Source organism: Oryctolagus cuniculus, chromosome 7, assembly GCF_964237555.1.
Source record: "Oryctolagus cuniculus chromosome 7, mOryCun1.1, whole genome shotgun sequence".
NCBI classification, from domain to species: Eukaryota; Metazoa; Chordata; class Mammalia; order Lagomorpha; family Leporidae; genus Oryctolagus; species Oryctolagus cuniculus.
The window spans coordinates 133,941,563-133,967,322 of NC_091438.1; the positions used below are offsets into that span (position 1 = coordinate 133,941,563).

The 25,760-nt window shown below is 46.6% G+C and overlaps 2 protein-coding genes and 1 long non-coding RNA gene across 5 annotated transcripts in view; 2 read left to right on the top strand and 1 right to left on the bottom strand.

Annotated features, from left to right (window-relative positions):
- The window catches only part of RHBDL2 (rhomboid like 2), a 51,918-nt gene extending 36,675 nt beyond the window's left edge, over positions 1 to 15,243 (top strand). For 2 of the 3 annotated variants that reach the window (XM_002715202.5, XM_008265525.4), the window contains 4 exons: positions 7,515 to 7,615; positions 9,611 to 9,671; positions 13,790 to 13,851; positions 14,705 to 15,243. In XM_002715202.5, coding sequence (XP_002715248.1) covers positions 7,515 to 7,615; positions 9,611 to 9,671; positions 13,790 to 13,851; positions 14,705 to 14,884 — 404 coding nt within the window. In that variant the 3' untranslated portion in view covers positions 14,885 to 15,243. Of the gene's footprint in view, positions 1 to 7,514; positions 7,616 to 9,610; positions 9,672 to 13,186; positions 13,754 to 13,789; positions 13,852 to 14,704 lie in introns of those variants that run through there. The other variant, XM_070078725.1, reaches the window with a different exon arrangement.
- Positions 1 to 25,726, bottom strand: part of LOC138850675 (uncharacterized) — a 50,163-nt gene extending 24,437 nt beyond the window's left edge. The window contains exons 1-3 of the long non-coding RNA XR_011390769.1: positions 25,590 to 25,726; positions 17,528 to 20,640; positions 15,239 to 15,341 (exon numbers count right to left, since the gene is read on the bottom strand). This is a non-coding gene — a long non-coding RNA (uncharacterized lncRNA). The remainder of the gene's footprint in view (positions 1 to 15,238; positions 15,342 to 17,527; positions 20,641 to 25,589) is intronic.
- On the top strand, positions 22,312 to 25,497 carry GJA9 (gap junction protein alpha 9). Its single transcript, XM_002715203.5, has one exon. The coding sequence runs from the start codon at positions 23,210 to 23,212 to the stop codon at positions 24,752 to 24,754; it is 1,545 nt and encodes a 514-aa protein (XP_002715249.1). The 5' UTR covers positions 22,312 to 23,209; the 3' UTR covers positions 24,755 to 25,497.
- Positions 25,727 to 25,760: the final 34 nt, after the last annotated feature.

A 25,760-nucleotide genomic window follows, 5' to 3' on the forward strand; every position in this document is an offset into this window, starting at 1 on the left:
TGAGAAATAGTTCATGTACCATGCAGTCCACACACTTAGTGCGCACAATCCAGTGTTCAGTTAATTCACAAGGTTTGGTACCCATCATCACAGAACCACAGGGCATTTTCATCCCCTGAAAAGAAGCCCTGTACTGTCAGTCATCCCTCAGTCCCTGCCCCACATCCTCACCCCAGCTCTGGGCCAACCACTCCTCTCCTCCTGTCTCTGCAGATTCGCCTGTTCTGAACATTTCATGTAAGTGGAATCACACAATATATGGTCCTCTGTGACTTGCTTCTTAAAACTTCACATAATGTTTTCAGCATTCATCACTGTGGTAGTCTGTATTATTCTTTGTTCCTTCCCTTTTATGGTTGGATAATATTCCATTGTATGGGTATAAAATTAGCACACTGATGGATATTTGGAGAGTTTCCACCTTTTAGCTGTTATGAATAACCCTGCTGTGAACATGTGTGTAAGATTTTTGTGTGGATATGTGCTTTCATTTCTCTTGGGAGTAGAATCGTTAGGTCATAGGGCAGCAAAGTGGCACCATTTTCCATTCTCACCAGGCGTTCCTGTTCTTCTGCATCCTCACACATACTGGATGTGGTCAGTCTTTTTCATTTCAGCCCATCTATTAAGGATGTAGCAAGATCTCAGTGAGCCTGAATTTGCATCTCCCAGTACCAGTGATGGAGAGCAGCCTTCCTTTGCTCACTTGCCACCCATATATGTCTTCTTTGCTAAAGGTCAGTTTGAATCATTTGCCCATTAAAAAATTGGGTTATATTCTTTATTATATATAATAATATACATTATATATTATGATTATAAGTCCTTTGTCAGATATATGACTTGCAAATATTTTCTCCTGGTGTGTGGCTTGCTTTTTCATTCTCTCTCTTTATAAAAGATTTATTTGAAAGGCAGATTAATAGAGAGAAGGAGAGACAGATTCCATCTACTAGTTCACTCCCCAAATGGCCACCATGGCCAGGGCGGGGCCAGGCAGAAGCCAGGAGCCTAGAACTCTGGGTGGCAGAGTGCCAAACACTTGGGCCATCTTCCTCTGCTTCCCCAGGCAAAGCCAGGAGCCAGGAGCTTCATCCTGGTCTCCCATGTGGATGATTTACATTAGCAGGGAGCTGGATCAGAAGTGGAGCAGCAGGACTCAAACCAATACTCTGATAGGGGGAGGCAAGCATGGCAAGTGGTGGGTTACCCTGTTGTGCTGCAATGCTAGCTCCTTCATTCTCTTAAAAACTTCATTTTCTTGAAAAACAGAAGTTTTAAATTTTGATGAAATATAATTTATAATTTTTTGGAATTATGTTTTTAGTGTTACATCAAAGAAATTTTGCTTAACACATGGTTGTGTAGGTTTCATCTACATTTTCTTTCTTTTTCTTTTTTAAGATTTTATTTATTTATTATTTGAGAGGCAGAGTTACAGAGAGAGGGAGAGAGAGTCTTTCATCTGCTTGTTCATTCCCTCAATGGCCACAACGCCGGAGCTAGACTGATCTGAAGCCAGAAGCCAGGAACTTCTTCAGGGTCTCCCGCATGGGTGCAGGGGCCCAAGCACTTGGGCCATCTTCTACTGCTTCCCCAGGCCATAGCAGAGAGCTGGATGGGAAGTGGAGCAGCCGGGACTTGAAACGGCACCCATATGGGATGTCAGCACTTCAGGTGGAGGCTTCGCCCACTACACCACAGTGCCAGCACCTTCATCTACATTTTCTTCTAGAAGTTTTATGATTTGGGGCTTTACATTTAGGTGTGTGACTCACTTAGAACTGGCACGAGGTGTGGATTGAAGTGTCAGTTTTGGTATGTGAATGTCTGTTCCAGTGGCATCTGTTAATAAGACTGTCCTTTTCTAGTGAATTCCTCTGCATCTTTTTGTTGGAATCAGCTGTCCATTGTACATGTGTGTGTTTATTTTTGAACTTTCTGTTCTGTTCTACTCATGTATTTATAGATCTTTACACCAATGCCAAACTTTCTTGATTACCGTTGTTTTCCAGTATGTCTTGAAAGCAGGAAGTGTTAGCATGCCAATTTTGCTTTTTTTCAAACATTTTTGGCTATTCTAGGTTCTTTGCTTTTCCACATGAATCAGCTTCTCGATTTCTACAAAAATTAATCGTCTTGGATTTGGATTTGTATTGCATTGAATTTATAGATCTTGGGGAGAACTGACATTTTAACAAAAGTGAATCTTCCAGTCCACGAACAAGGTATATCCTACCATTTATTTAGGTCTTTCAAAATTCCTTGCAGCGTGTTTTTCAGATGTCAGTGTTTAGATCTGGCAGATTATTTTGTTAGATTTATCTCTTCCTGGATTTATCAGCAAATCCAGCTTCCTGGATTTATCAGCAAAAATATTTTATATTTTTGGTATAAGTGGTATTTATTGCATGGATATGTAGGTTATTAACTTTTTTTTAAAGGCTTATTTAGGCCGGCGCTGCGGCTCACTAGGCTAATCCTCCATCTGCGGCACCAGCACACCGGGTTCTAGTCCCAGTTGGGGTGCCAGATTCTGTCCCGGTTGCTCCTCTTCCAGTCCAGCTCTCTGCTGTGGCCCGGGAGCGCAGTGGAGGATGGCCCAGGTGCACCCGCATGGGAGACCAGGAGAAGCACTTGGCTTCTGGCTTTGGATCAGCGCAGTGCGCCCGCTGCAGCGCGCCAGTCGCAGTGGCCACTGGGGGATGAACCAGCGGAAAAAGGAAGACCTTTCTCTCTGTCTCTCTCACTGTCTACTCTGCCTGTTAAAAATAAAAAAATTAAAGGTTTATTTATTTATTTACTTGAAAGAGTTACAGCAAAAGAGGAAGAGAAGGAAGGAGGGAGGGAAGGAGATAGAGAGAGAAATTTTCCATCCCCTAGTTTACTCCCCAAATGGCTGCAACTACCAGGGCTGGGCTAGACCAAAGCCAGGAGCCAGGAGCTTCATCCAAGTCTCCCACATGGATGGAAGGGGCCCAAACACTTGGATCATCCTCCGCTGTTTTTTCAGGCACATGAGCAGGTAGCAGCTGGGACTTGAACCAGCACTCAGATGGGATGCTGATGCTGTAGACAGTGGCTTAACCTGTAATATCACAGTGCTTGCCCCACTTATTAATTCTTTCAGCTTTTGTCTGAAAAAAAAAATTTACTTTTGTTTTCTTTTTGAATATTTATTTATTTGAGAGGTAGAAACACAGAGAAACAGAGAAACCTCTCATCTGCTGGCTCACTCTCCTAATGCCCACAATAACTGACTAGGGCTGAATCAGACCAAAGCCAGGAGCCAGGAACTGCAGCCGGGTCTCCCATGTGAGTGTCAGGGACCCAAGTGCTTGAGCTGTTACCTGCTGTCTCCCAGGGTGCTCCTCAGCAGGAGCCTGGAATTGGGTGCAGAATCAGGACTTGAACCCAGGCCCTCCAATGGGAGATGGAGGCATCCCAAGTGGTGTCTTAACTGCTGGGCCGAGCGCCTGTCCCTCGCCTTCATTTCTGAACACTTTTCCTAGGGGTTGCAGTCAAGCTTGACAGTGGTAGGGTTATAACGGATGTAGGTCCAAACCTTTTATTGTAGAAGAGACAGCACCTGGACAGTAGGCAGGGAGTCTAGGGGAGGGCAGATGTCCTTTGATGCTCCCTGTCGTGTATTTTTGCAGGGACCCACGCCCGCAGGGTCTGGAGAAGCAGAAAGCTCCGTGAGTGGGGTTTATCAGCATCAGCGATGTACACCGTGTGGTCTTCTCAGCCCACTGCCCTGGCAAGGAGGGGCGAGGGTCAGAGTCATGCAGTCACTCTGAGGCAAGGTGATGCCTCAGAGTTATCCTCAGGGTCCTGCTGTAGCAGGTTCAGAGTTAACCATTTGGGTTCCAATGGCCTGGTTAGTCCTCAGAGACAGTATTTTTCTTATTGCTGTGCTGTTTTGTCATTTGTATCACTTCCAGTGACCATTTGTTATCATCCACGTCTTTATTCCTCAGTTTGAAATGAGTCTTTTTATGCTGGCTGCTTTTAAGATTTCTATTGGTTTCTGGCTGGCGCCGCGGCTCACTAGGCTAATCCTCCGCCTAGCGGCGCCGGCACACCGGGTTCTAGTCCCGGTTGGGGCGCCAGATTCTGTCCCGGTTGCCCCTCTTCCAGGCCAGCTCTCTGCTGTGGCCAGGGAGTGCAGTGGAGGATGGCCCAGGTGCTTGGGCCCTGCACCCCATGGGAGACCAGGAAAAGCACCTGGCTCCTGGCTCCTGCCATCAGATCAGCGCGGTGCACCGGCCGTGGCGGCCATTGGAGGGTGAACCAACGGCAAAGGAAGACCTTTCTCTCTGTGTCTCTCTCTCACTGTCCACTCTGCCTGTCAAAAAAAAAAAAAAAAAAAAAAGGTTTCTATTGGTTTCTGTTTCCATTGAAAAATTTGATTTTTGTATGTGTGTGCCTTGATGGAGTTTTCTTCATGTTTCTTGTGCTTGGGGTTTGTTGAGCTTCCTGGATTTGTTGGTTTATCATTTTCATCAAACTTTGGAAAAACTTCAATCATTTTTTTTCTTGTACCTAACTAACTTTTCTGCTCTTCAGTGAGAACCATGAAGATAGCAGCTGTTGAAATTGTCCCATGGCTCATAGATGCTTTATTTATTTTAGCAAACATTCTCTGGTGTGTTTCCTTTTGAGTAGTTTCTCTTTCTGTGTCACATTCACTGATCTTTCCTTCTGCAGTATCTAATTTGCCATGGAACCCACTGCTTATTTTTTTTCATTGTAGACATTGTTTTCATCTCTAGAAGGTTTTTTTTTTAAGATTTATTTATTTATTTATTTATTTATTTATTTTTTTTGATAGGCAGAGTGGACAGTGAGAGAGAGAGACAGAGAGAGAAAGGTCTTCCTTTGCCGTTGGTTCACCCTCCAATGGCCGCCGCTGCAGCCGGCGCACCGCGCTGATCCGATGGCAGGAGCCAGGATCCAGGTGCTTTTCCTGGTCTCCCATGGGGTGCAGGGCCCAAGCACCTGGGCCATCCTCCACTGCACTCCCTGGCCATAGCAGAGAGCTGGCCTGGAAGAGGGGCAACCGGGACAGAATCCGGCACCCCGACCGGGACTAGAACCCGGTGTGCCGGCGCCGCAAGGTGGAGGATTAGCCTATTGAGCCACGGCGCCGGCTCAAGATTTATTTATTTTACTTGAAAGAGTTATACAGAGAGAGAAGGAGAGGCAGAGAGAGAAGAGAGAGGTCTTTCATCCGCTGGTTCACTCCCCAATTGGCTGCAACTGCTGGAGCTGCACCAATCCAAAGCCAGGAGCCAGGAGCTTCCTCCACATCTCCCATGCGGGTGCAGGGGCCCAAGCACTTGGGCCATCTTCTACTGCTTTCCCAGGCCATAGCAGAGAGCTGGATCGGAAGTGGAGCAGCTGGGACTCGAACTGGCGCCCATATGGGATGCCAGCACTACAGGCTGTGGCTTTATCCTCTATGCCATAGCACTGGCCCCCATCTCTGGACATTTAATCTGAGCCCCTTTTATATCTTACATGCCTTTGCTTAACTTTTGAGCATAGAATATAGAGTTATAATAATTGTTTTATGCCTTTCCTAAATCTAACTTCTGAGTCAGTTCTGGGCAGATTTTATTTGCTTGATCCATTGTTCTCTTTAGAATGTGCCATATTTTTCTGCCTCTTTGCATGCCTGATAGTTTTTGATCAGATGCTAGATATTTTAGCTTGTGGGATATTTTTGTATTCTTATAAACCTTTAGGTTTGTTCTGGAACTCAGTTAAGTTACTTGGAGGCACTTTGATCCTATATGAAAGTGTTTTAGTACTTTGTGGATTATGAAATGTTCTAGTTTAGAAAGTCAGTGGCACTGGTATTGTGTGAATAATAATCTTCTCACTTTTTTTTTAAGATTTACTTTTTATTTATTTGAAAGACAGCGTGACAGAGGGAGGAAAGGAGGGAGGGAGGGAGAGAGAGATTGATTGATTGATCGATTGATCTTCTGTCTGTTGGTTCACTCCCAAATGGCCATAACAGCCAGGGTTGGGCCATACCAAAGTTAGAATGCAGAACTCCAAGTGGGTCTCCCACGTGGATGGCAGGGATCCACCATCTGCTGTCCACCAGTTGCATTACCAGGAAGCTGGGATTGGGAGTGGGGCTGCAACTTGACCCCAGGCACTTGATATGGGATGTGGACATTCCAAGGACTGACCTGACTGTTAGGTTAAGTGCCTGCTCCCATGATGTCCACCCAGATCCCTTCCTCACGTTAACGGAGCCTCCACCCTCTGCTGGGAAAGGCATTCCTTCCTACAAGCTTCCACAGTGCAGTCATTTATTGTGATCCTAGTAGTTGTTATATTCTGCATTTTTATTACAATAGTTTACTCACCTTTTTGTAAGATTCCTATAGTCAGACACTTTGTTGCCCCTAGTAGGTGTTGTATCGAGTCAGAAGGAAGGAGACCTGGCCTTGGAAGGCAGAGACTAAGCATTAGCAGTAACCAGAAGAGAGAGAACATCTGAGCTTTGAATGAGGTGTTTTGTAAAGCCTTGTTTGAGTCCAGGAGCTTTTGGATTGGGTTAGCAAATACATTAAGACTTGCTTGGTGAATAGGATTGAATGGTATGTTGAGAAGGATTCTGAGGCCACATCCTGGTTCCATGAGAGATAAAATGTTGGCATGTCTCAGATACTGTGATAGTTTTTGACTAAATGCGTGAGATATTTCAAAGTAATAGCTAAAAAAAGTATGTTAGGTGATATCGATATATATATATATATATATATATATATATATATATATATATATGTAGGTAGATCGATAGATAGATAGTTTACTTCTGTGAACAACTCAGGAAGTTTAGTTCTATTAATAGCCCCATTTTGCAGGTAGGGAAAGTGAGGTGCGGTTAAATAACTGGTAATTCTGCTTCCAGAATCTGCGTTTCTGTCCCTGCCTGCTTTGTTTCGGAAAAATCGTAGTAGTCAACCTACAGAGTTGTACTTCCCTGGTTAGGTTTTGCACAGGACTTGGCGCCCCAAAGTCATGCAGATGCTTATTCACAGCCCAAGTCTTACATTAACATGAATGGGTTCATGGTTGATGGATTAAGGATGGAGCTTAGTCTGTGATGGCATGTGAAGGTGGGGCTTTGGGAAGTGGGTTGGGCGGAGCCCCAGGACTGAACTGTGATGGCACTATCAGGAGAGGCCACATCGGGAGAAGATGAGTTCACTTCCTGTCCCTCTGCTGCCTGGGTCACCTGAGATTGTCCCTCCACCAGCCCCAGCCTCGCCAGGTGCCTAAACAATGGGGCTGTCCCATCTGGCCCGAACCCTCGAACTGTAAAATGCAATAAGCCTTCTTCCTTCCTCAGTGGCGCCTCTCAAGTATTTTAGAGTAACAAAAAGCTGACTGATTACGGAAGGGACAAAGTGAATTTGTTCTCGGAAACATCACCGTGGTCTGTCTTCCGCGATTCGTCGTGTCTGATCGTGCCTGTTTTCTTCCCGCAGGATCCCTTGCCAGCTCCATCTTTGACCCACTCAAATCTCTCGTGGGCGCTTCGGGAGGCGTCTACGCTCTGATAGGAGGCTATTTTATGAATGTTCTGGTGGTAAGACCTCTAGAAATGGAGTTTGTGGACTTCTTGGTCTCTTTTTAAAACAGAACTGGTTCAGGCAGTCCTCACCGACCAGTGCTTACGAGCAGTCATCTGCTTTCTAAGAATCGTAGGACCAACCGTCCACCTTGCCCATCTCATCTTTTTTTGCCTGATGAGCACTAATATCATGAGCACTAAATAATGGCTTAAGTTAAAAAAAAAATGTAAAGTCAAGGTCCTCCATATAGTATTTGTTAAGTTTGATGATTGTATCTCCATTCAGACCTTCTCTTGGTATTCAAAACCCTGGTGATGCTACTACTAGAAACATGGAAGTGCTTTTGTATTGTGCTTCATGTTGATGTGGGGTGCTGCCCACCCACTCACCTCGCCAGCACGGAGCTGCTGTCAGTCTTGGCAGGTGCCCCAGAGTATTCTGTATGGAGCTGGGTCCTGATTTGTTTAGGGAATTGCTGCTTGAAAACAACGTGGGGTGACTCAAGCTGTTCATATTTACAGAGAATGTTGTAAAGAATGTTTTATCGTTTTGTATTTCTGTGTGGTTTTTTTTTTTTTTTTTTTTTTTTTTTGTAAGAGAAGTTCCTGGAAGTGGATTTACTGGATGAAGGCTTCACATTTTGATCACTCTCTCTCTCTCTCCCTCTCCCAGATTGCCCCCTGAAGTTGGCATATCATTTTTATACTGCTATGAGCAGTAGGTACAAATGCCAACTGCTTTTTAAAATGGGCTAAAACCCTGACTGGCTCTTAGCCCTTTAACCTTATAGGTATACTTTAAAAGTGCTCTAGGAGAAAAAAATATCAAATGATTATAAAATTGCCCCAAATGCAGAAGTCATTTAGCAAAATGGTTTTTAGACTTTGGATTGCAACTCTGAGTTGTTGTGAATTTAGTTTAAGGGATTGTGGCCAAAAATTCAACAAAATTAAAAAAATCAGAGCGTATCATGTCTGATATGGGTAAGTAGGTTCGATTTATGTGTGTACTGAATTGTGATCTAAATTATTTCTTTTTTAAGAAATGTATTTATTTTTATTTGAAAGGCAGTTACAGAGAGAGAGAGAGAAAGGGAGAGACACACAGAGAGATCTTCCATCTTTTGGTTTACTCCCCAAATGGCCACAACAGCTGAGGCTGGGCCAGGCTGAAACAAGGAGCCAGGGCTTCTTCTGTGTCTCCCATGTGGGTGCAGGGGCCCAGGCACTTGAGCCATCTTCCACAGCTTTCCCAGGAGCATTAACAGGGAGCTGGAGTGGAAATGGGGCAGCAGGAATTGAACCATTGCCCATATGAGATACTAGCGTTGCAGGCGGCTGCTTACCCCACTATGCCACAATGCCGGCCCCAGTGTATATTATTTCTTGCTGTAGGTTGTGGTTACAGAGCTTGAAAATGATTGATAGTAAACATGCCTATTTCAGCACTTTTACTTTTTGAGAAGAAAGTTGCTAACTTGAAAAGAGAGTAGTAATTCAGTAAAAGGAGAAATTTCTGTACAGTTTTGTAGTGACACAAGGGTTATTGAAGGTGCACTATGGTTTTTCAAAGCTAAAACCGAATGTTTTTTGAACAACATTTAATTTTTTCTTTTGAAGTCTCCTTCATTTTAGCGTCTTTGCTAATTACCACTGGGATAGAGGATGAAGAAATATCCAACGGATATTAACAAAGCAAACTTGTAAATATCCCATTAGACTTAGTTTGACAGCATTTATTTTTTAACAACATGTTAAGTGTTGGTTTTGTATTACTTAGGTTGTTTCTGGCTGATAAAACTGTATCTAGTTTATGTCATGAAATGAAACATCATGTTTCAGTTTGTTCAAAGTGCACTGGTGCTGTACCCAAGTCCATCGGAAAACTCATGCTTTGTTTTGCAAATATCTGACACTCAAATGAAATGGAAAGTAGATGAAGAGGGTGTGAAGTTGAGGTTTCATCTGCCAATAGATAGCTTATATTATCATTATTTATCTCTTTGCAAGAATTTTCGAGAAATGATTCCTGCCTTTGGAATTATCAGACTACTGATCATCATCCTTATAAGTAAGTGTGTTTTGTGAACACCTCCCACCTCCCCCTGCAGCTGCTCAGCCTTCCGAGGGCCTTTCACATCTCCCAGACACTGTCAGTGAGGACGACTGCTGGCCTGGGTCAGGAGGAAATGTCCCTCGGATCCCTACCCAGAAAGGGGTGAATGGAGGCGTTTGCACAGACCTTACGGTGGTTCTTGGGGGTGCTTCAGTGGTGGGCTCTTGCTTTTCTTATCTCCCTGTGGGCTAAGGAAGTAGCGCTCTGTGCTCTCCTCTGCTTCAACCACAGTGGCCTCCCAGAGGACTCACATGCTAGGCTTTCCTCTTTCCTACATTGGAATTTGTGGATGATTTTGTCTGCAAAGGGCAAGCTCAGAAACCACTGATATAGCCTGTCTTCTTCTTAGTTTTTAAATGTTCAAATTAAAAAACAAACAAACAAACACAAAATTGATCTAGGACAGAAGGCCAGAGGTGGTGACTGGGTATGGAAGACAAGAGAGTGGAGGCCAAGGAACAGAGAGGCCCAGGAGTGGGGAGGGTATCTAATTTGAGTCTTTTGGAATCCTGGAGAATTCTAGAACTACATGCTAAAAGGAATTTAGGACGGATGCCCCACCTGGTGAGAGAGAGGAATTTTAGCCGAGTCTGAAAGCAAGGATAGATTTGGGATGCTGGCAGGCCAGGCAAGCTAGAAGAAGGGATGAGCAAAGGTGGGCTGGGGGCTTGTGTTCATGGACCTCCTCCAGTCCAGCTGTAGCCACCCTGGGTGGGCCCTGAGGTCAGACTTCGAAGCCAAGGCAGAAGTGACACTGGATAAAGCTTAGGCTTTTGACTGTTCAAAGTAAGAAAAAATTATTCTGCTAATTGGCATCAAGAGTTCAATCATCCACATTATGGGACCAAGGGTCACTACCTCTATGGGACAGACTACATTTAGGTGTTGAACTATTGGTAAAAACAGCAATGATTTCACTTGGAGATAAAATTATTTACCTGTTTATACTGAACTGTGCATACTTCTCTCTACATGTTACCCAGAGAGCAAGCGGGACATTGCCAGCAGAGAAAGGAGGGGGAGAATCTGGGGTCTAGCAGAGCCGCTGTAGGAGCAGACCCCCCGTAGGAGCAGACCCCCCACCCAAGTTGTTAGGAGTCACAGCCAGAACCAACGAAGGAGCCAGCGTTATTCCCCAAGTTACCCGGGTCTTCAGTCAATCTACTTCTTTTAGGTGATTATCAGTGACCTTTGTAAAATACACCTCATGCCATTAATAAGAAAATGGGCTCAACAGACGTCTTTTAATACTGTTCAGTGCTGCAGGACAGGCAGTTTATGTAGTGTGACGCCATTCCTCAGCAAGTACTGACGGCACTCGATGGTGCCTGTTCACAGTTAGCCTACAGACTTCTTGGTGAGTGCACAGGATATGCTCATGGGAACCCTCCCAGCTCCTGGCACATGCTATTTCTAACAGTTCTTTGGTCTGGTTTCCCTGGGATTGAAAATGAGAAGAGTTGCAACACTAGGTTCATAAAATACAAATCAAGGAATACCAATATATTTTTATTTGGAACCCATTTTCTTGGAAACATATACAGTATTGCTTTGTTTATTTATTTGAGAGGGAGGGAGAGAGGGAGAGGGAGAGGGAGATCTCATCTACTAATTCTCTTCCCAAATGTCCACAATGGCCAAGATTAGGCTGGGCCAAACCTGGGAGCCAGAAGCTCAATCCAGGTCTCCCATATAGGTGGCAGGAGCCCAATCACTTTAGCCATCACGATCCCTGCTGGAGTGAGGAGCCAGAGCTGGGTGTTGAACCCAGGTCCTCTGATGTGGGGTGCAGTTGTCTTAAGGGCTAGGCTAAACACCTGCCCCTTGTTTCGCTTTAAATAGTGAATGTCTTTTCTTCAATATTATTCTTTATGTGAAGGACAGTTGGGCTTAGGACCCTTTCTTCATCAAGCATTAGTTGTGGGATGTGTTTTCCAACTAAGCAACTGAGTTTCCTTTTGAGAAAAGTTACGGGAATGTCACATTTTCATCCTTAAAAAAAAATCCATATAAAGGTGACTCTTAAAGTGAGTACTGAATTTTTAACGGGGACAATGACTTGGTTTATTGCAATAAGGGCTTCATTTTAGGTGGGAAAAAAAAAGTCCCAGTTTAGAGGTTGTAGCAACCCAGGAGCAACTCCCCCCTGAGGAAAGACGTGCAGAGATGAGAGGCAGCTCCCTAGTGGGATAAACAAGACATTGACATTTTGATGGCTACAGTGTAGGAGAGGGGGACTCCTACTGTGGACTTCTAGACCAAAAGCAACTGTTTCCAGTTAAGTCTGCCCTGTTCTCTGGAGCAGAATTTTTGTTATGTTCTTGTAGCCCTGTGTTTTTCAGGCTGCATCCAGAAATGCCAATGCCTGCAAGTGTGATAGAGCTTCATTTGTCCAGCACTGCGTGGGAGAGTCATGTACAATTAAATTAATATTGAATACTTGCTCAACCTCAATTTCTGTGCAGTGACTTCAGCGTCAATACAGTATTGAAAGGGGACATGGCCAGAACACATGGTCCCTGCGGCCATTTCCCCAAAGGCAAGGACTAGGTCTCAGTACCTCACGGGACGCAGTGGCTCAGTTAGCAGAGCACAGGGAGTTGAGGGTGGCCGTAGAGTGTGAAAGAGAAATTTCCTAGCATGGCACACAGAGGGCAGAATTCTTGTAGGCCGAGGCAGGGAGACCTGGAAGCTCCTTCTGCAGCGAGAGCTGAGAGAGGCCCACAGAATGTGGGCGTGTTTCCTTTCCTGGCCTATCTAACGCCTGATGGTGATTAGTCAGTGCCTCAGTGCGGTGCATGAGAGTGGAGCACTCTTTTTTTTTTTTTTTTTTTTTCTTTTTGAAAGGTAGAGTAACAAAGAGAGAGAGAGCGGGAGGGGGAGGGGGAGGGGAGGGGGAGGGGGAGAGGGAGAGGGAGAGGGAGAGGGAGAGATCTTCCATCCTCTGGCTCACTCCCCTAGATGGCTGCACCAGCTAGGGCTGTGCCAGGCTGAAGCCAAGAGTCAGGAGTTTCTTCCAGGTCTCCCATGTAGGTGCAGGGGCCCAGGGACTTGGGCCACCCCTGCTGCTTTCCTAGGCACATTAGCAGTGGGGCAGCCAGGACTCGAACTGGCGCCCATATAGGATGCTGGCATTGTAGGCCGCAGCTTAACCCGCTGTGCCACAGCGCCAGCCAAGCGGAGCAGTCTTTACGTATAAAATGGAACCGTTGGCACTCACGTAGAGAGCTACAATCAGAGCAATCTTCCAGCTGGTTTCCATGCTCTTGTTCTTGCTCCCTTATAGTCTATTTCACAGGATCTGTCCTCTGCTATGTCTCTGGCCTCATCGCTTGCTGCTTTATCCCTAACCCTAGTTGAGAATCACTTGGAGGTCTTGTTGAAATGCAGAATGTTGAGCTCCATCTTCAGAGTTCCTGGGTCACAGGTCTAGGGAGGGTCTGGAAATTTCCATTTCTGCTAATTCTTAGGTGATGCTGATACTGCTTTGAAGACCATGGATCCGCCTGCTCAGCTGCTTTGGAATCCTCTCACACACCAAGCACACTCCTGTCTTTGGGCTTTGTGCTTGCTCTTCTTCCTGGAAGACTCCTGCTTCTAACATCAGCGAGGCCCGGTCCCTTCTCTGCATCCCATGTCACGTGCCTGGAGGGACCTTCCCTGCCCCTCTTCTTACTCCTGGCATCCTCAACACTCCTTCCCCTCTTTGTATTTGCTCCAGAGCACTTAGTGCCATGTGACGCGCTGTACTTGACCTGTCTGCCTCCTGCCATGAGACCGTTAGCGCCATGAGGCAGGGCAGTTTGGTCTCTGCCATGCTGGACATCTACTGCCTGGAGTGGTGCCTGGCACACAGCGGATGTCAGTGATGAATGACTAAGTCTGTAAAGTGGGGTGATGATAGCACCTACTCAAGAGGTGGTTGTGAGGATTCACGAGCCCTTTGGACAGCACCCAGCAGAGTCTCAATAACTTCTATTACTATTACTATATTATTATTTGGGGGGAACCAAAGACCTTTGGTGCACTGTTATGGAGACCCTTGGGCTTCATCAAGGTGTTTTTCCTTCTAGTTGTATCGGACATGGGATTTGCTCTCTACAGAAGGTTCTTTGTCCCTGCAAATGGGTCTCCGGTGAGTTCAGTCTTTCCTTTTCTAAAAATAAAAAGTGATTGCCCATCAAAAAGTAGGGGTTATAACTCTGTGATTGAGGTCAAATTTCCATTTGTAAGTTAAGAAAATTCCTAAGGAAAATAGACTTGGGAACTGTCCTCACTTACCTCTCCTTCTCCCTGGCCACTGGGCTCCACCCCACTGGCCCTACCCTACTGGGACTATTCCAAAGGAGAGAAAGGATTTCCCTTTCACAGAGGAAAAAGAGCAGGCTGCAGACTAGTGATGAAAATTTCAGCCCATTGAATGTATAACATAAAGAAGATTGATGCTTTCAGTCTCACTAGGATTCATCTTTTAATTTGGTAGTTTTTGTTTGAATAATTATATGTTATCACTTGTGTTTTAGTTTTGGCTTTTTAAAAAAAGTATTTTATTTATTTGAAAGGTAGAATTACAGTGATAGAGAGAGAGAGAGATCTTCCATCTACTGGTTCACTCCTCAAATGGCTGCAACAGCCAGGGATGGGCCAGGCTGAAGCCAGGAGCCAGGAGCTTCATTCAGGTCTCCCACATGGGTGCAGGGGCCCAAGCACTTGGGCCATCTTCTGCTGCTTTCCCAGGTGCATTCACAGGGAGCTGGATCAGAAGTGGGGCAGCCGGGTCTTGAACCCATGCTCATATGAGATGCTGGCGTCACAGGCAGAGGCTTAACCTATTACATCACAATGCCAGTGTCAGTTCTCTAGGCTTAAATTTTTGTTCGACTGTGACAGAGTTTGTGTTTTGAGTAGGAGAGGTGCAAGTGAAATATGTCATGCATATTTTCTTCACTTACTTCTATCCCCCCTCCTTTCTTATCTTTTCTCCAAAGGTGTCCTTTGCGGCGCACATAGCAGGCGGATTTGCTGGAATGTCCATAGGTTACACTGTGTTCAGCTGCTTTGATAAGGCACTGCTGAAAGACCCAAGGTTTTGGATAGCAATTGCTGCTTATTTAGCCTGTGTCTTGTTTGCTGTGGTTTTCAACCTTTTCTTATCCCCAGCAAACTGACCTACCCCTAGTATAAGCCAATTAATGAAGCTACCATCTTGCTGGTGGTGGTGGGGAGAGTGGAAACTCTTGTGAAGACACAGAAGTCCCAGCCGTGCCAACGATTGTATAAGGAGGACGAAAGCAGCACCCGTCCGTCGCAAGGACTGCTTACAAGGGACACTTCGGATGGCAGGCAGGGGCTTCTGATGCAAAGGGAGGAAGGGGAAGACAGAAAAGCAGGGAAGGCATGAGCTGAGCCTTCCTCGGGCACCCGACATGCTTGCGTCCTCCAAGGGAAAGTCGCTGTCCTTGGAGATGGCTGGACAGCACCCATGAATAATGTACTATGCTGACAATAAAAACTTTGCATACCTGTGTCAGACTCTTGATAACCATGTTTAAGTAGATTGCTCTTTAAGTGGATCACTGCTGTTCTGGGTCTGTACAGATATTATTGTGCATCTTCTTAACAAACCTGAAAAGTAGGTATTAATTAGTCTGTAACTTAGACATGAAACGCTTTTTTTTTTTTTTAAATTTTTTGACAGGCAGAGTGGACAGTGAGAGAGAGAGACAGAGAGAGAAAGGTCTTCCTTTGCCGTTGGTTCACCCTCCAATGGCCGCCGTGGCCGGCGCGCTGCGGCCGGCGCACCGCGCTGATCCGATGGCAGGAGCCAGGAGCCAGGTGCTTTTCCTGGTCTCCCATGGGGTGCAGGGCCCAAGCACCTGGGCCATCCTCCACTGCACTCCCTGGCCACAGCAGAGGGCTGGCCTGGAAGAGGGGCAACCGGGACAGAATCCAGCGCCCCAACCGGGACTAGAACCCGGTGTGCCGGTGCCGCTAGGCGGAGGATTAGCCTAGTGAGCCGCGGCGCCGGCCCGACATGAAACGCTTTTTCTTTTTCTTTTTCTTTTTTTTTTTTTTTTGACAGGCAGAGTGGACAGTGAGAGAGAGAGACAGAGAGAGAAAGGTCTTCTTTTGCCGTTGGTTCACCCTCCAATGGCCGCCGCGGCCGGCGCACCAAACTGATCTGATGGCAGGAGCCAGGTACTTCTCCTGGTCTCCCATGGGGTGCAGGGCCCAAGCACTTGGGCCATCCTCCACTGCACTCCCTGGCCATAGCAGAGAGCTGGCCTGGAAGAGGGGCAACCGGGACAGAATCCGGCGCCCCGACCGGGACTAGAACCCGGTGTGCCGGCGCCGCAAGGTGGAGGATTAGCCTATTGAGCCACGGCGCCGGCTCTGAAACGCTTTTTAAAAATTGATTGTCTGGGCCAGCGCCGCGGCTCACTAGGCTAATCCTCCGCCTTGTGGCGCCAGCACACCGGGTTCTAGTCCCGGTCGGGGCACCAGATTCTGTCCCAGTTGCCCCTCTTCCAGGCCAGCTCTCTGCTGTGGCCAGGGAGTGCAGTGGAGGAAGGCCCAAGAACTTGGGCCCTGCACCCCATGGGAGACCAGGAAAAGTACCTGGCTCCTGCCTTTGGATCAGCGTGGTGGCCGCAGCGCGCTGGCCGCGGCGGCCATTAGAGGGTGAACCAACGGCAAAGGAAGACCTTTCTCTCTCTGTCTCTCTCTCTCACTGTCCACTCTGCCTGTCAAAAAAAAAAAAAAAAATCGATTGTCTGTCTGAAGGGGGAAGAATTTCAACCTAAGAGACATGGCTGGAAAGCCCATATATGTGCCAAATATTGAAGGAGGTTGGAGCATCCTAGGAGTAGTGAAACAAGCCTCTCTGGGGCTGCGCCATGAGTGGAAGCAAAACCTTACTGAAGACGTGGCGCTCTCTGGGATGCTAGTTCAAGATTCTAGTATTATGTCTGAGTTCCCAAGGAAGCTGGAACTGGCTCTCTGGCGCACGCTGTGTACCTGGGCTCTCTGAATTCTCATTGGTCATACGCTTCTCACTCTTCATGTGGCTAGTGGCTCTCCTTGCAGTGGAAAGAATCTATTTACACAAGGTAGGAATGTCACATCTATAGGCTGAGAAACCTAATTCCTTTTACCCATACAAAACCTGGACCGCTGATTTTTCTGTTTTCTAAAATGGTAGTTGTCAGTCACCTGAACACAGGAAATATAGATTTTTCTTCTTACATCATCAATATGTTTTATTTGTTAAATATTTAAATGTGTTACTGAATTCTGAAAGGAGCACATAACACTTAATTAGGTAGAGTGAGAATAGTCAGTACTCTAGCATGTTGAGAAAAACTGATCTGGGATTTGCCAGGAATTTTTTTTTTTTAATTTATTTGACAGGTAGATATATAGATAGTGAGATTCAGAGACAGAGAGAAAGGTCTTCCTTTTTCCATTGGTTCACCCCCCAAATGGCCACTATGGCCAGAGCTACACTGATCTGAAGCCAGGAGCCAGGTGCTTCCTCCTGGTCTCCCACGTGGGTGCAGGGGCCCAAGCACCTGGGCCATCCTCCACTGTCACCCCGGGGCCACAGAAGAGAGCTGGATTGGAAGAGGAGCAACCGAGACTAGAACCCGGAGCCCATATGGGATGCCGGCGCCAGAGGCGGAGGATTAACCAAGTGAGCCACGGCGCCGGCCCCTTGCCAGGAGAATTTAAGCATGAGTCTGAGAATATGACTATGTGTTTGCTTAAACAAAGACTCAAATAGGAATTTAGAAGATAAATGCTCCTTTTACCTTCCTACCCCAAACCGGCTCTTTTTTCCCAGTGATGATCGTTGTCAACACTTTGGTGTATACCCTTACAGACTTTCTTCTATCTATGATAAGCAGAAAGAGAAAGAAATTTTAGTTGAGGGCTGACTCAGTCACCGCATTAACTGCACTGCATCTGCTCTTCACCTGCGAAGGAACAAATGCACTTAGAGAACAGACTGAAGGTGTACACGCTATAACTCTCAAGCGGGATTGGCTTCCCAGATTTACCTCAACAAGAAAAGTCTGTGTTCATTTCTTTGTGCTAATCAAATTTAGACAGATAAAATGTAGGTTTTTAACAAAATAAATAAATGCATGTACTGTTTTATAATTGTTTTGTAATATGACTTACAGGTCTTTCTGTGTTAATGTATAAAAATCATTTTTCCTCTGAATTGCTGGATTATATAGATGTACTATGGTTAACACTTCCTCTACTGGACATTTAAGTTATTGCTGATTTTTTTTCAATTACCAAGAGTGCTATGTGAACATCTTAATACATGCAGTATGTTTTTGGGTAGGTTTGCTGAATGAATGAATTTTTCTTACATCCAGAAGCAGAAATGCTATGTTAACTTTGTATATTTAAACTGCCTTGTAAGTAGATGTATCTAGTTATATTTTATACCTATAGTATAGTAAATTTCCTCCTACTTTGTCAAAAGATGGGATTGTAAATCTTGAAATTTTTGTATTTTTATAGTTAAAATATAATACATTTAAATTTATATTTCTCTAAGGTTGAATAGTTTTCAAGTTTATTAATTTATGTTTCACATATGTAATTTATGGACTATAGTAATAAACATGTATATAAAATGCTTACATTTAATATGAAACTTTTTTAAATGTTTATTTTCATCTACTTGAAAGGTACAGTGAGAGAGAGAGACTATCTTCCATCCACTGGAATGGATGCTTACTTCCCAAATGCCCACAACAGCCAGGGTTAGACCAGGCCAAAGCCATAAGCTCAGAACTCCATCCGATCTCCCGTGTAACACTGAGTTACAAACAGAAAATGTGACAGAGAAACAGGATTTATCTGATAATGAAATTGGACATGACCCACTAATTAGGGCTGATGATTAAGAAGTTGTTTAATAACAAAGGTGTTTTCATACTGGAAACATGTTTCACATTACCAAAAACAGTTACATTTTATTGGATGTCCCCAGTCACACCAATTACACCAAACACACACACACACACACACACACACACACACACACACACACACTCATCCCTCCTGGTGCTTTAAATTGACATCTCTTGATTTATTACAATGTTATTAGGAATACTGGAAACATTCTTCATCTGTGATGTCCAATAAGTTAGCCACTAGGCACATGCAGCTCTTTAAGCTTCTATTAAAATAAACATTTTAGTTGCTGTGATAAGCAAGTCCTATGGCCAGTGTTTAATAGCTACATGTAGCTAGTGGCTACCTTACTGGATAGCATGAGAATTATCTCCACTGTGGCAGGAAGTTCTATTGGACAGTGCTGTTTTAGAGGCAACAACGAGCAGAAAGGGGAATGGATTTCAGTTATCGGCTGACTCACTGCACTGCCTTGCACTGAATCTGCTCTGCAGTGCCAAGGGACAAATTCAGAGGACGTGGTCCAACTTCCAGGCATGACTGCTGCTCAGGCTTACCTACACTCAAGAAGGTCTGTGTCAATTTCTGTCTTAGCTAATTCTGGAAGAGATGCCTGAAACCTTTGGATTCTATAGTACTGAATTTATGTATGCTAGTTTTCATGCCCTTAGCTATGGAACCTTTCATTTGTGGCTAAATAATACCGCTCCTTCTTTTAGGACACACTGTGCTCTTATCCTTGAAGCAAAAAATCCTTGATTTATTTTTGTGATAATAAAGGTATTTATGAAAAATTAAAATTATAGAGCCGGCGCCGTGGCTCAATAGGCTAATCCTCCACCTTGCGGCGCCGGCACACCGGGTTCTAGTCCCGGTTGGGGCGCCGGATTCTGTCCCGGTTGCCCCTCTTCCAGGCCAGCTCTCTGCTATGGCCAGGGAGTGCAGTGGAGGATGGCCCAGGTGCTTGGGCCCTGCACCCCATGGGAGACCAGGAAAAGCACCTGGCTCCTGGCTCCTGCCAGGATCAGCGCGGTGCGCCGGCTGCAGCGGCGGCCATTGGAGGGTGAACCAACGGCAAAAAGGAAGACCTTTCTCTCTCTGTCTCTCTCTCTCACTGTCCACTCTGCCTGTCAAAAAAAAAAAAAAAAATTAAAATTATAAAAGATTAAGTCAATGATAATCCCACTATCCAGAGATAATCAGTTACTATTTTGCTGAATAACCTTCTAGTTTGGTATGTATCCCTACCCATGAATACATTTATAACAATGGATCTTACTACTTTATAACCTGAATTTCACTGAAACAGTATGTCAAATGCTTTTCTGTATTAGTCTATACTCATGCACTGGTTGCACAGTGGGAATGCACCATTATTTAGTCAGTCCTTCTTGTGTTGATAATTATTTTGGATGTTTTCAATTTATGACTATTAGAGACATGAGTAATATCCTTGCTTACATGTTGGAGTGTTTTGCACTGTTGGGTCATAGTATGTGATTATTAAGATCATAAAGTTAACAGAAACTTTCCCTGTTTCAGGAATTTTGGATGTACGGTGCTTTTGCAAGTCTTGTGAACTGTACAAAGTTTGTTTTTAAGAATCACATGTACTTTATTACTTTTGTACAAATTTGTCCTTTTTTTACTGTTTTAGTAAACTTTTCCTTTTTTAAAAAAATTATGTATTTATTTGAAAGGAAGAGTTACAGAGAGGCAAAGATGGAGAGAGAGAGAGGTCTTCCATCTGCTGTTTCACTCCCTAGATGGCTGCAATGGCCGGAGCTGTGCCGATCCAAAGTCAGGAGCCAGGAGCTTCTTCCAGGTCTCCCATGCGGGTGCAGGGGCCCAGGGACTTGGGCCATCTTCCACCGCTTTCCCAGGCCATAGCAGAGAGCTGGATCAGAAGTGGAGCAGCCGGGACTTGAACTGGCACCCATATGGGATGTAGGCAGTAGCTTTACCCACTGTGCCACAGTGCCAGGCCCTGTACAAGGTTTTAAAAAAGGAAGTAAAGACTCTAAAGCCAGTTAGAAAGCCAAAACTATCAGTATTTGACACTCCTACATTTAAATAAACTTTTAAGAAAAAACAGATAACTTTTTATGCCAATTTCAAGTTTGCTCGCAGGAAAACTAACAGCATAATAAACCAAGAGCCGACTCTAGAGCTACACTTGATCCAGACTTTTAGGGGCAGCTCCGGCTGCGTGGCCTTGGGTAAAAGTAAGGCGAGCCTCAGTCTCCTCATCTGTAAACCTGGGAAACAGTATAGCTACCTCACAGGATTTTTGTGTTGAATATATCTTGTGTCTATCGTACCCTAGTATTTGTGTAACATTTCCCCTTTTATAGGGATATATGGCATGTATGAGTCTTTTAAATGAAAGTGAGTGCAGACATTCACTCTTTTTATCTTTCCTTTGGGGTACAGTTGTGAGATCGCCTAGGATGTCAATCTGAATATGGATGCAAGCACTAAAGCATAATTTGCCTCAGTGTTCCCTTCAAAAAGAAATTAAGCAGGTCAAACATTGTTACAATGGAAATTTCTACAATACCACAGCAATGATTAGTTTATTTCACGTAATATCTAATGACATTCTGGTGCCATATAATAGTTGAGAGTTCTTGGAGTTCATTTTAGCATGATAAAAATTTACAGAATTTTTCATAGCAAAGTATGAGAATTTTAAATGTTGATTTAAAATTCTAGTACCAAGAGCCAGATCTGTTTGTTCTGGTTTCATTAAATGTGTGTTTTGAAAAACAAAAGACAACAAACTTCAACTAAATAAGATGACTATTCTGATAGAGAATCCTGTAATTATTTTTTAAAGATTTTTAAAAAATATTTATTTATTTATTTGAAAGGCAGAGTTACAGAGAGGCAGAGGCAGGGGGGGAGAGGGAGAGGGAGAGGGAGAGGGAGAGGGAGAGGGAGAGGGAGAGGGAGAGGGAGAGGGAGAGGGAGAGGGAGAGGGAGAGGGAGAGGGAGAGGGAGAGGGAGAGGGAGAGGGAGAGGGAGAGGGAGAGGGAGAGGGAGAGGGAGAGGGAGAGGGAGAGGGAGAGGGAGAGGGAGAGGGAGAGGGAGAGGGAGAGGGAGAGGGAGAGGGAGAGGGAGAGGGAGAGGGAGAGGGAGAGGGAGAGGGAGAGGGAGAGGGAGAGGGAGAGGGAGAGGGAGAGGGAGAGGGAGAGGGAGAGGGAGAGGGAGAGGGAGAGGGAGAGGGAGAGGGAGAGGGAGAGGGAGAGGGAGAGGGAGAGGGAGAGGGAGAGGGAGAGGGAGAGGGAGAGGGAGAGGGAGAGGGAGAGGGAGAGGGAGAGGGAGAGGGAGAGGGAGAGGGAGAGGGAGAGGGAGAGGGAGAGGGAGAGGGAGAGGGAGAGGGAGAGGGAGAGGGAGAGGGAGAGGGAGAGGGAGAGGGAGAGGGAGAGGGAGAGGGAGAGGGAGAGGGAGAGGGAGAGGGAGAGGGAGAGGGAGAGGGAGAGGGAGAGGGAGAGGGAGAGGGAGAGGGAGAGGGAGAGGGAGAGGGAGAGGGAGAGGGAGAGGGAGAGGGAGAGGGAGAGGGAGAGGGAGAGGGAGAGGGAGAGGGAGAGGGAGAGGGAGAGGGAGAGGGAGAGGGAGAGGGAGAGGGAGAGGGAGAGGGAGAGGGAGAGGGAGAGGGAGAGGGAGAGGGAGAGGGAGAGGGAGAGGGAGATGTCTTCAATCCACTGGTTCACTCCCCAGATGGCCACAACAGCTGAAGCTATGCTAATCCGAAGCCAGGAGCCAGGAGCTTCTTTCAGGTCTCCCATTCGGGTGTAGGGGCCAAGAACTTGGGTCATTTTCTACAACTTTCCTAGGCCATAGCAGAGAGCTGGATCAGAAGTAGAGCAACTGGGTTTCAAACTGGTACCAGCACTGCAGGCAGTGGCTTTACCTGCTATGCCATAGCACTGGCACCAAGATTTTTATTTATTTGAAAGGTGGAGCTACAGAGAGACAGGGAGAGACACAGAGAGATCTTCTATCCACTGGTTCACTCCCCAAATGGCCACAAAGGATGGGGCTGGGCCAGGTTGAAGCCAGGAGCCGGGAACTCCATCCAGGTCTTCCATATGGGTGCATGGGCCACCAGGTATCTGGGTCACCTTCTACTACTTTCCCAGGCTCATTGGCAGGGAGCTGGATCTGAAGCAGAGCTGCTGGGACATGAACTGGTACTCATGTGGGATGCTGGTGTTGCAGGCAGTGGCTTAACCTGCTGTGCCACAGGCTAGCCCGTTACTCCATTCTTAATAGAGGGCATACACCCACCTCTCCAGGTATTTTCTTTTTTCACTGCTTTATATCTACACATACATATTTGAAAATTCCTGACATCCAAAATACATTCTTATTTGGATGATCACTGCTATTTTGGGAAAAAGCAAAGCAAGGAGCGCATGTAAATAGTGATGCTTTTTTCTCCTTTGGCCACAGGTTTGCTTTAACAAAGGAACGGTACTCCCTTCAGAGTGGAAGGATTTCCCTGCCTTCTATCTGATGGGGTTCAGAGCTAAGATGGCGGCTGAATAAACATGGGGGCCTGGAGTCTCCTGGGACGTATTCTAGAGGAAGTTCACATCCACTCCACCATGGTCAGCAAGCTCTGGCTCACCATCCTGTTCATATTCCGAATGCTTGTTCTGGGCATAGCAGCTGGAGAAATCTGGGAGGACGAGCAGTCTGGCTTCATCTGCAATACGGAACAACCTGGCTGCAGAAACGCATGCTACGACCAGGCCTTTCCCATCTCCCTCATTAGGTACTGGGCTTTGCAGATGGTCTTTGTGTCATCGCCATCTCTGTGCTACATGGGCCATGCTTTGTACCGGCTGAGGGTTCTGGGGAAAGAGCGGCGGAGGATGAAAGCCCACTTAGAACCGGAAAGGGTAGGATTCGAGACGTCTGGGGATCAGAGGAACCTGGAGCCAGAGCTTTGGCAGCTGGGACAGAGGAAACGGAGTAAAGCTCCACTCCCAGAAGCCCTACTGTGCACCTACGTGATACACGTTCTCACTCGCTCTGTGCTTGAAGTCAGCTTCATGATTGGACAATACCTTTTATATGGATTCCACCTGCAGCCTCTATTTAAATGCCACAGGCAGCCCTGTCCAAACATAATTGACTGTTTTGTCTCACGACCAACAGAAAAGACAATATTCCTATTATTTATGCAATCCATAGCCACGGTTTCACTTTTCTTGAGCATTCTAGAAATCTTCTACCTAGGGTTTAAAAAGATTAAAAGAGGGCTTTGGGGCCAATCTAAATGGAAGGGTGAACATAAGGAATTCCATGCAAACCAGTCCAAACAAAATCAGAGGGCACCTGCCAAGTCGCCAAAGCGACTCCCTCCTGCGCCTGGTCATCTCTCAGCGGAAAAGCAAACACACAGGGCAGTGCACCCTAGTTTAAATCCATCTCCCCCATTCCAGGCAGATCCTGGCAGTCACAGTGTAAATGACCAGCAATGTGCTCTGGATGAACCAGGAGCTGTATTTTCTGATAAGATGCGTTCACTTCATACTGCTTACAGTCATCTTCAACACATCCGCTCCAATCATAGCAAAGATCCTCATAAAACATTTGGAAAAGCAGCTAATGGGAACCAGTTAAGGGAAAAAAGAGCAACTGACGGCCAAGACAGCCAAAGGAACCACTGCAGCAGAGGTCACTGTTCTGTGTCAAGTGTTGCTGGAGACCTGGACAACTACACCGAGAGGTTGCCCCAAGCAGGTGTCTCTCTGCCAGCTAACCACACCTGGAAACCGAGGTGGCTCAGTGCCACGCGGGGGCCCTCCACAGAAGGTGGAAACTGGAGGTCACCTCCAAATGGTCACCTCATTCCAAACGGCAACCTCGAGGGCCAGTTCCTGGAGGGCACAACCAGCACCTTCCCACCCTCACAAGGGAACTCCCAGCTGCTTCCTGTTCCACAGGGACCCTGCTCTTTGAGAGAGCCGTCCTGTGAGCCTGGGTTGGTCAGACCCTGCAACAATCCTGTTTGTCCTCCAAATCCTGCAGTGTCCTTGACCAACAGCCTCGCGGGGAGGCGGCTTCCCACCGACCTCCAGATCTGAACAGCTCTGGCTTCTGGACCCGGTGCGCCCTACGTTATCAGCGAAGTAGCCTCGCCCAGGCGGAGCACGGACAAAACGGCCAGGGGCAGCTGTTAGGGCTGTGGCAACTGCGACTCATCTGTGCAGGGACACTTCTGAATTCAAAGACCAAGGGTTGCCAGGTCAGGATTTTTCTTATCTTCATTTTCTATAGCTCTCTTTAGAATGTGTGAAATCCACTAGGTGAAAACCACACGTTCAGCATCGCGGCTACGTGGTTTGGAGCCAGGTTTCCTACTTGGGAGGGGCCCATGGCTTTGGGAAATTGCTCTTGATCCCCATAGCGCCTTCTTTTAGCCCCTTTATCCTCTATCTTTGGACAACGGTGTGTGTGTGTGTGGGGGGGGTGATTTTGTATTTTGTGTATCCTGGGACTCCATAGCGTAGTTTCTTTGTGGACTGCAACCTCAGGTGTACGAAGTGTAACCACAATAAAATACTACACACATCTGTGGCTGTCTCCCACCGGCCTCCCGCATCGTCACCGGTCACCCAACCTCGCCACTTCACCGGCAGCTCGCACACGGCAGGGAGGCTGTGAGGATTCACGCGAAAGCACCCGTGAGCGCTCCGCGGCGCCGGCAGCTGCCGGAGCACGTGGCCGCTCGCCCTCCAGGGCCCGCACCCAGATGTGGGCGCCGCAGCCAGCACGCTCACGCCTCAGCACGCACCTTCGGACACTGGAAACGCACGGATCCCCCAGCGCCCACCGTGCGCGCGCTTCCGGGACGACCGCCCCTCCCGCCCGCGCGCTCGAGGGCCCCGCCCCCTGGCGCCACGCCCCCTCCGGCCGCACCTGGACGCTAGGCCCCAGCTCCCGAGACCTCGCTTCTCCCTCTGCAACCGAATCGCCGCGGCGACCGGAAGAGGCGCTGCTCGGACAGCCCGAGGGGCGGGCGCACGCAGCCTCCCTCGGCTCTGCCCCCGACTGGGGATCCAGAGCGTCCCGGTCGCCATGAAAACAGGC

Coding starts and splice junctions, on each gene's coding strand:
- GJA9 (XM_002715203.5), top strand. CDS start 23,210: ATGGGGGCCTGGAGTCTCCTGGGACGTATTCTAGAGGAAGTTCACATC.